The 9,812-nt window shown below is 49.3% G+C and overlaps 1 protein-coding gene across 1 annotated transcript; it reads left to right on the top strand.

Annotated features, from left to right (window-relative positions):
• Window positions 1-1,222: 1,222 nt before the first annotated feature.
• Window positions 1,223-3,372, top strand: Tlnrd1 (talin rod domain containing 1). The gene has a single exon (XM_028774709.1). The coding sequence runs from the start codon at window positions 1,677-1,679 to the stop codon at window positions 2,763-2,765; it is 1,089 nt and encodes a 362-aa protein (XP_028630542.1). The 5' UTR covers window positions 1,223-1,676; the 3' UTR covers window positions 2,766-3,372.
• The last annotated feature ends 6,440 nt before the right edge of the window (window positions 3,373-9,812 follow it).

Below are 9,812 nucleotides of genomic sequence, written 5' to 3'. Positions count from 1 at the left end.
AAGGTCACACAACTCCTAAATGGCTGGGGGGAAGAGCAACCCCAGGACCAGTCTATCTTTGAGTCTCACTAGCTGTTCACTGCTTCAAGGAAACCCACCCCACAGGAGAGGGTCGAACACAACAAAGGGCGGAGGAGGGCTTGCTAAAGTCATCGAATCTCAGAGGTGATTGGAATTTCGAGGCGGAGGGAGAACCAGGGAATAGTGAACGATGTCCTCCCCAAGCAAGCAAAACAGATCACCTTTTACACTAGCTCCCTCGGCGGGGAGGAAGCATCGAGTCCTGGGGCAGGCTGAGAGCTTACGTAAGGCCACTAGCGGCTGCGCCCCGGTGTCCCCAGGGTGTGCGCAGCGCCTGAGCGCGGAGCGAGGGCGGGCCTTCCCCACCACACACGCTTCCCAGCCTCTCCGGATGCAGGGACCACCGGCCCCAGGGCCGCAGCGTCGGGGCTGGGCGCGGCGTCCTCCCACGGCCCCCAGCTTCCCGGGGGAGGAGCAGCGCATCGCGCAAGCATCCGGGATCGGCGGAGGGGGCGGGAGGAAGGGCGAGAGGAGGAAGCGGGATTTAAACGAAAGGCGGTGACGCCACACAAAAGATTCCTATAGGCTCCGGGGAGGTTACGGCCGAGGTGGCGGCGGCGAGCCGGGGGCGAGGCGGACGCGAGGAGGCGAAAGCCGCAGCCGCGCGCGGGCAGGCGGGTGTCCCCTGGCCTGCGGTCTCCGCCCTTCCTTTCAGTTGCTCGGAGGTCGCTCGGAAGTTGCTGGTTGACAAACATGGCAGGAGTCCGGGCCCGGGTCGGCCTCCGCGACGCCGCTCTCACCTTCTGAGCCGACTACCCTGGGGCGTCGGATGCTCGGGGCCCGCGGGCTCTGCGGGGAAACAGAGATGGAATCTCCACGACAGCCGGTCGCCAGTCTCAAGCCATTCAGGCGGGGAGGGCGTGCCGCCGCGGCGCCGGGCCGCGCACTCTGAACCGCCAGGCGGGAAGGCGCGGCCGCCCAGCACCCTGCGTTGCAGCCTCCCGCCCGACTGACTCCGCGCGGCCGCCACAGAGCCAGCCACGCCCTCGGCCCTGTAGCCGCCCAGCGCCCCAAGAGCCGGGGCAAGAGATGCGGCCGCGCGCCCCCGGGCGTCAGCTCCGGCCGCCGTCGCCAGCCAGTACCGTCTGGCGGGGTCGCCGCCCCTGAAGCCCACGTGCGCTGTTGAGCCGGATCGCCGCAGCGCAGCGGCTGACAGCAAAGCCTGCCGGGGCCGCCGCCCGCGCTCCTCTAGGAGCAGAGGATTTTGATTTCAAAGGAAGGAAGGAAGGAAGGACAACTCCCAGCCTCCCCGTCCCGCCCTCTCCGCTCCGGCGGCCCGGCCGGCCATGCCCAGGAAGGTGGCGACAGCCCGACAGCGGGGACTTTTCTGGTAGGCTCGTGAAGAGGGGTGCGGACCAGGAGTCTGCCGTGCCCCGGCTCACGGTTCCCGCGAGCTACACAGCACCCCGAAGAGCTTGCCGCGGGCTTGGGCCCGCCCCGCGACGCCCGGCCACCGGCCGCCGCCACCCGGATCTCTGTGCCCGCCGCGGTGGGTGGCATGATGGTGCGCGGAAGGCAGCGCGGCCCTGGCCAGCTGAGTCGCGGCGGCGGTGGTAGCGGGCTCCCCAGCGGCATGCCAGTGCCCCCTGGGCGCGATGGCTAGCGGCAGCGCCGGGAAGCCCACTGGCGAGGCGGCTTCTCCGGCTCCTGGGAGCGCCGTCGGCGGGGCCAGCTCGCAGCCGCGGAAGAGGCTGGTGTCTATCTGTGATCACTGCAAGGGCAAGATGCAGCTGGTGGCCGACCTGCTGCTGCTGTCGAGCGAGGCGCGGCCGGTGCTCTTCGAAGGCCCCGCCTCCCCTGGCGCTGGTGCGGAGTCCTTCGAGCAGTGCCGGGACACCATCATCGCGCGCACCAAGGGGCTGTCCATCCTCACCCACGACGTGCAGAGCCAGCTCAACATGGGCCGCTTCGGAGAGGCGGGGGACAGTCTTGTGGAACTGGGCGACTTGGTGGTGTCGCTGACCGAGTGCTCTGCACATGCGGCCTACCTGGCAGCCGTGGCCACACCGGGCGCTCAACCTGCACAGCCTGGCCTTGTGGACCGCTACCGTGTGACACGCTGCCGCCACGAGGTGGAGCAAGGCTGTGCTGTGCTGCGAGCCACCCCACTGGCAGACATGACCCCACAGCTGCTGCTGGAGGTGTCCCAGGGCCTGTCTCGAAACCTCAAGTTCCTGACCGATGCGTGCGCCCTGGCCAGTGACAAGTCACGGGACCGCTTCTCGCGCGAACAGTTCAAGCTGGGCGTCAAGTGCATGAGCACCAGTGCATCTGCGCTGTTAGCATGCGTTCGCGAAGTGAAGGCGGCGCCCAGCGAGCTGGCCCGCAGCCGGTGCGCGCTCTTCAGTGGGCCCTTGGTGCAGGCGGTGAGCGCTTTGGTGGGCTTTGCCACCGAGCCTCAATTCCTGGGTCGCGCAGCTGCCGTGAGCACTGAGGGCAAGGCGGTGCAGACCGCCATCCTGGGAGGTGCCATGAGTGTGGTGTCGGCCTGCGTGCTCTTGACCCAGTGCCTCAGGGATCTGGCGCAACACCCGGATGGGAGCGCCAAGATGTCGGACCACAGGGAGAGGCTGAGGAACTCGGCCTGCGCCGTGTCTGAAGGCTGTACCCTGCTATCTCAGGCTTTAAGGGAAAGGTCTTCACCCAGGACTTTACCGCCAGTGAATTCCAATTCTGTGAATTAGCACTCTCCCTCCTCCACCCAGCCCCCATACCCTATTTCCACCCCAGGCTAAAGGAAGACACTTAACTCCTCCCCTCTCCATTTATACCAAAGAAACCATAGGTGACCCCCCTCCCCCATGTTAAATGCTCAAGAGGAATTTTCCAGAAGGCAGGGCCATGCACTCACCCAACGTGTACACAGAGGGCCCAGGTGTCTACCAGCCCACTCTAGGGACTCAGACAGAGAAGATGGGTAGTCTGCTGGCTGCAGGATTACCCCTACACACTCCAGCCCCTCAACTCAGTTATCAATTGGGCAGGAAAGAGGTCATGGGTTCATTTCTTTCTTCTTTTTAATTAAATGAAAGGTTACCTCAGTTTTCACTCCTTTAGACATGGATGTAGCTACCTTTTTGTATGTTGTTATTTTTGTTGAATTAGAGTATACATGGTGTGAAAAGAGTATGACTTTGCCATATGATTTGCAAGTGGGGGGAAAGCTACTGTGAGTGTGTGTTTTATTTTTTAAATTACACTATAGAGTGATTTTTCCCCCCCAATGTCAAGTTTTTACCCTGCATGTACTGGAGTATTTATTTCATCTATTAAATTGTTATGTTTCTCAGATGGCTTTTTGCAGTTACTGTATTTTCGATAACTGTGCATGCTGCCTGTCATCTGTGGGAAGGAGCTGTGGGGGGAAAAGGTTTACTTCTGACGGCAAGTGGATCCGCAGTGCCTAACCTTTTCCACTTTTCCCTCAAGTATTATTCCTCTGAGTATCCTTGCACCCTAGAAAGACAAATGTATGTGAACTGTTCTTAAAGGCAAGCGATATGTGACCGGATTATGCAGTGCTTGGGGGAGGGCTGTTAGGGTTTTGTCTTCCCTCTAGTTTCTCTGGAAAGTAATCTAGCTCTCTTTGTCCTCCACTCACCTCACCATCATAATGATCCAGCCATGCTTCAGGCTTACCGATTTGCATTCAGCCTGTCATTTTCAGATTAAAGTACTTCCTAATACTGTGTGGGATGCTGCCTTGCCAGCTCCCAGGATTTTGCATGGGACTTAACAGCACTGTGTATCAACTCAGTTGCCTTTAGCATCCTCAGTGAGGCTAACTCAGAAATCTGTGGCTTTATAGAAGGTTCTGGGCAGTTTGATAGAGGAGGATGTCTTCTGGAGAGTATTAAGAACTTTGTAGAGCATAATTGCCAGTGGGGGGCTTGTTTTTATGACCTCGATTCAAGTGGTTGGTTGTGTATTGAAAGAATATTTTGTTGATTGAAATTATGTCGAGGTAGTTTGGCTTTTCTGTAGATATAGAGAGAAATTTGGGATGGGCTTTTTTTTTTAAGGGAGTTTATGGTTTGCTGAAGACACTGTTGAATAGTTTATCAAAAAGAATGACAAACTTATCTACAGCCTTGAAACCTGGAAGAGCCACAAGCACAAAAACTCGTGTAGGCTTTCAGTGTATCATTTACTTTTTTTCAGGGGGATTTATTGTGCTTAAACCTTGGCAGTGCCCACAGATCTGAAAAGTTTTCACCATAAAAATATTAGAGTGAAGAAAATCATATGACTGACTTGCCTGAGTGGCTGTATTTATTACAAGAATCTGAAAATTAACTTACAAAATCAATTTTTTTCCCACACTTTCTAAGAAAAAGTTAAAGTAATAGGGTATACACATTTTATTTTCAATGGTGAGGGGAAAACTGGCTGTGGTGGCTCACACCTCTATTTCCAACACTTAAGAGGCTGAAATAGAAGCCTTGCCATAAGTTTGAGGCCAGCATGGGCTGTCTTAGACAACAAATATGCATTAGGAATTAAATAAGAAATGGTTAAAAGAGCAGTTGTTTTCTCTAATTAGATCTTGCAAGAGTTAAAGTATAATGTAAAATAAAGTGGCCTTGAGTATGTTCCTTCTCCCAGCTCTTTTGTAAAGTTTAGTCGAGATCAGCTTCAGGGAGATTGGGAAGTGGGGTGCCAAAGGAAATCCTATGTACACATGAAAATTATTTCTATTCATTGGGTTTACACAAATAATAATAAAGTCTAAGTTTTGTATGGGTCCTTTAGTCTGAAGATCACAGAATAAACTGAAAGGAATTAAGGGCCAGAAACCTATAATTTTGGTAATTAAGAAAAAAGAATTGTCAGTTTATTCTTGGACTCACTCCGTGAAGAACTAATTTTAAAACTATGCAAGCCAAAAGGAAAAAGGACTTGCCCGATCTCCTTGCATGCCATTAACTAGCTGGTCTCCACATTCAATTTGAAACTGCTCTTCCTCACAGATAAGTAACAGTTGTCTCAATGCTCGTGTATACGATAGGGGTTCAGTGTGGGACGTTAAAAATCTCTGTCCTTGAGAAATGTGATATTTAAATTCCTTTTTCTCTTCCGTTTATAAGGGTCAGGGCTTGTCCAACAGTAGGTGTCTTGAAATTATCAATTGTCTTTTCAGCAGGATTTTAGAAGCCAGAGTGAGTAACGCACAGCACTGTTCTGTGTGTGTCTGCATGCAGTGCTTGGTTAGGACCTTGGGCACTGGTCCTCGGCATTCTAACTTCCTTCCAATATATTAGTTGCCAAACTTCTCTTTTAAATATTCCTTTTTTTTTTTTTAAAGGAGTACATCAACCTATTTCATAATAGGCTGTAATGAGGTCAGCAGAGTTACTGGTTCCAGGAATAAAATAAGAACGGCCTCATTTCACTCTGCCTTCCTTTTATAAATATGTAAATTAAACTTCACTACCACCAACTTCCAGTCCATCCCTGGGTTCTTCCGACTTTCCTGGTCAAGGTTTGTAAGTCAGGCTTAATGCAGAGTCTTTTCTGACCAAAAGATGTCATGAACCTTCTTAGGAATGCTAAAGAGAAAGATGGAAAAACAGCTGAATTCCCTGAACAAAAGCCATTGTCTATGTCAGTCAACCCAAGGAAATGGGACAGAACAGGCTTTCAAGCATTACCAGGGGGAAAAAAAGATCAAAACAAGACAAGAAGCCTTTCTTTGTCAGTTTAAAGTTTGGACTTTCTTATTCATCCTGAGTTCTTGGTAAGAATGTTTGTGTGTGTGTGTGTGTGTGTGTGTGTGTGTGTGTGTGTGTGTGACTAATTCTGGAAACGTTAGTTAACGGCTGAATGGTGGTTATTTTTCACTTTCCTTTTAAAGCTGGTATAGGGATCTGAGATATTTTGCAGTTTGAGACAGCTAATTTTAACAGGAACACCTGTTTTTCTGAATGAATGGGACTGGTGAACAGGCAGAATGGGGCGGGGGTGGGGTGGGGAGTGGGGTTGGGGGTTGGACAGGGGATCTCCAGAGCTAGCAACCCAGCAGAGACTGAGAGAACTTGGAGAAGAAATCCACAGACTTAGCACCCCTGCCTGTGGCTGCTGCCTGACTTGACCTTTGGCTCTAGTAAATGAAAGAGTTCTTAAGGAGACCTGGGTTTTAAAGGCAGAAACAGACACTTGTGCTCCAGGCAGATCCTCTCAGAGTTTGTTCGATTATTTACTTTGGGTATCTGTGACTAATTGGTCCATTTTGCTTAAGCAAAGTTTCTGGGAGTGATCTGCTTCCCTCTACAGTGATAAAAGGCTCAAAAACTGTAGTTGTCTAGATACAAGGAAGATCTGTTGTTAGCATGGGCGTCTGTGATTGGGGTTAGTTTAAAAAAATTGGGGTCAATTTAACAAAGCAGCGAGCCCATTAAAGTCAGAGGATATAATGCCTGACATACATATTTTGGTTTAGGTTTTTAAATGAAACTAGTAAAACGCCGGGCAGTGGTGGCGCACGCCTTTAATCCCAGCACTTGGGAGGCAGAGGCAGGTGGATTTCTGAGTTCGAGGCCAGCCTGGTCTACAGAGTGAGTTCCAGGACAGCCAGGGCTACACAGAGAAACCCTGTCTCAAAAAAACAAAAAACAAAACAAAACAAAAAAAAAAAGAAACTAGTAAAATGCCTGCAACAAGTTTACATAAGCAAGTAGTGAATTAGTTCCTGTAGGTGGAAGTTATAACGGTCATTCACGGGGCCAAACATCAATGGGAGCCAACTTAGATACAGCTGTGAATGATGCCATGATCCAGACTCAGTACTGCCATGTGGTCCACGGACCTGCAGCAACTGCATTATTCTGGATGCCACCTCAGCTTTGTTCAATAGGAGCTGGTCTGTGTTGTCAGGCTCTGCAGGTCACTGATGCAAATGCCCAGGTTGGAGCCTCCCTACCCTATAGAGTATGCAAGTTTCTTTTTACCTTTTTTTTTTTTTACATCTTTAAATCCAGGATACAGCACTTGTGTATCAGGGCCTATGTCATTCCTATGAGCTCCTCCTTTACTCTGGTGTCCTTTTTCTCTTGGATATTGTGAGACTAAGCCTAAGTCTTTGTATGTGGCAAGCAAGTGTTCTGCCACTGAGGGATGTCCTCAGGCCTTAAGAACTTTCTTTTATAAATAGATGTTTGAGAGTGTATGTATGTGTGTGTGTGTGTGTGTATGTGTGTGTGTTGTGTTTGTTTTGTGTGTATCTGATATGTGTAGATGCAACTGTGCACGTGTCACAGCTTACATGTGGAGATCAGAGGACAAGTTTGGGAATTACATCATCAAAGTTGTATATCAATACCCTGGAAGCCATCTCTTCAGCTTGAGAATTAAGCACCTCTTTCCTCTCTTTCTCTCTCTCTGGCTTTATGTTCTTACATATTGTCTCTTGTCCTAGAAATAGCAAGGTGAATTAAAAAGGAAAAAAAAAAAGAGTCAACCTGTTAGCTCTTCGACCACTCAAAAAAGAACACTTCACTTCTGAGTTTATTTACTATTTTGTATAGGGTTTTGGTTTTTTGTTTTTGTTTTTATGAGTTTTTGCCTGCATGCATGTCTGTGTACCATGTGCATGCCTAGTGCCTAAGAAGGTCAGAAGAGGGTGTCAGATCCCCTGGAACTGGAGTTACGGATATTTGTGAGTCACCATGTGGATGCTGGGAACCAAACCTGGGTCTCCTGTAAGAGCAACAAGTGCTTTTAACTGCTGAGCTTTCCCTCCAGCCCTGGCTACTGAGTTTATAAAACATCCTCACAAGCAACTTTTTTGTTTGTTGGTTGGTTGGTTTGTTTTGAGACAGGGTTTCTCTGTGTAGCCCTGGCTGTCCTGGAACTCACTCTGTAGACCAGGCTGGCCTCGAACTCAGAAATCCGCCTGCCTCTGCCTCCCAAGTGCTGGGATTAAAGGCGTGCGCCACCACTGCCCGGCCCTCACAAGCAACATAATGTGCAGACCTATTCCAATATGTACTGCAGGAAATTGTACTGTAGTATGTGATACACTCAGGAGATGGGGGGCTCTTTAAGGGTGATCAGCCTCAAAAACTAGAGTTGCCTTTTAAAAGACTCTCACAGTGGCAGGATTGGGGACTGGGACCAGAAGCTGCTACTCACATGATGCATTGCTCAGAGGGTACACAGGATCTCAGTCATACCCTGGTCCTAACCCTGCCTAGTAAGAACTGCTCTTTGGCACCTTCTCCAGGAGGTCCTATTCACATTCATCCTGGGACTGTTGTGTGTCAGCATGAGGTAGCATTGACTGAGTCCTGGCTTTATTCTGAATTGTGGGAACTGAAGCGTCCACTATCCTTATTTCAGCCTCTCTAGTTTATAAACCACTTTCACCCATAATGTGTCCTTGGGTCCTTAGAACACTCCTGGGAGGAGGTAGGTATTACTCACTGTGTCTGTCTTCTAAACATTTGTGCCTCTGTTTTCCTGTTGTAAAAATTAAAGCAAATATTTGCAGTGAGCTCCATGAAGCGGAAGACCTGGTGATGGGATCCACCAGAGTGGCCCCATCTACCTCACGGCATCATCTCGCTGAATGTTAGGATCACATCGGTTTTCCTTGACATTCTTGCCTTAACTTGGAGTGCTCTGACACAGCAACTGCCTCGATCCTTTGCTCTCTGTCCTCTAAGAAGTGTTCTGTGTAGCTTCAGGCCTCCAATCCAGACTCTCTGCAGCACTGTATGTCTTAAAATCTTTCAACTATTACATTTTGGTTCTTCAGGGAAGACTTAGATGTTAAATATTAATTTTGTCATAATTGAAAAACGAACCAGTCCCCACAGTTTGAGACTATGGCTTACAGTTGGATTTATAAGATGTATTTTTTTATGTGTTCAAATGTATATGTTTGGTGTGTGTGTGTGTGCGTACACATGTCACAAGGATATGTGAAAGTCAGAAGACAACCTTGAGGAATCAGTTTTCTCCTTCCACCTTTATATAGGATCTGGGCATTGAACTTGGGTCCTCAGGCTTGCTAAGCTTTGTCTGCTGAGTTTGCTAACTGACCCTATTTTAAATGTGTAGCACACATGTATTCAGTTTCGACTAAAGAAAGGACAGAGGAGAGTTAGTCAATCCTGTTTTAGAGGAAGGGAAATATAATTTGGGATGCGTCCAACTTGAGTATGTCACTTCCCCAAACTGCTGAAGATGAGGTGTTATTATCCAAGCCTAAATCACTTCAGAATGCAAATCACTGGTAAATAACTCAAGTTATTAACAGTTCATTCATTCATTTTGTGTGTCTCTGTGTGTGGGTAGGTGATCCCATGACTTTTTGCATGCTAAATGAATGCTCTATCACTGAGCTGTAGCCTGCTTAAACTTTGAACGGTACTTAAGCAAATACCGATCAAGCAAAATTGTCATTCATCGGTTACCTTGGCTCTCCTGTGAAACAACTTTCAAGAGGTCTGGACTGGTGGCAAATCTCCAGAAACTGGAGAGCTACTGAAGGAAACCCAGGGCAGCTTGGTGACATATGCCCTTTCCTTTCACCTTTTCTCTTTGGGTAGTCATCAGATTCCTGTTGTAAAATCAACTGGCCAACAGCCAAAGGTTGCAAATACCTGTAATCCTAGCACTTGGGAGATGGAAGCAAAAAGGCCAGTAACTCAAGGTTACTATCCTGGGCTACATGAGACCTATGTAAAAAAAAACAAAATCTACCGAGAGAGAGAGAGAGAGAGAGAGAG

The sequence above is a fragment of the Grammomys surdaster genome, unplaced genomic scaffold (assembly GCF_004785775.1).
Source record: "Grammomys surdaster isolate TR1022 unplaced genomic scaffold, NIH_TR_1.0 242, whole genome shotgun sequence".
NCBI lineage: Eukaryota > Metazoa > Chordata > Mammalia > Rodentia > Muridae > Grammomys > Grammomys surdaster.
Note: the sequence above shows the minus strand (reverse complement) of the source record. Positions and strands in the feature narration are given on the sequence as shown.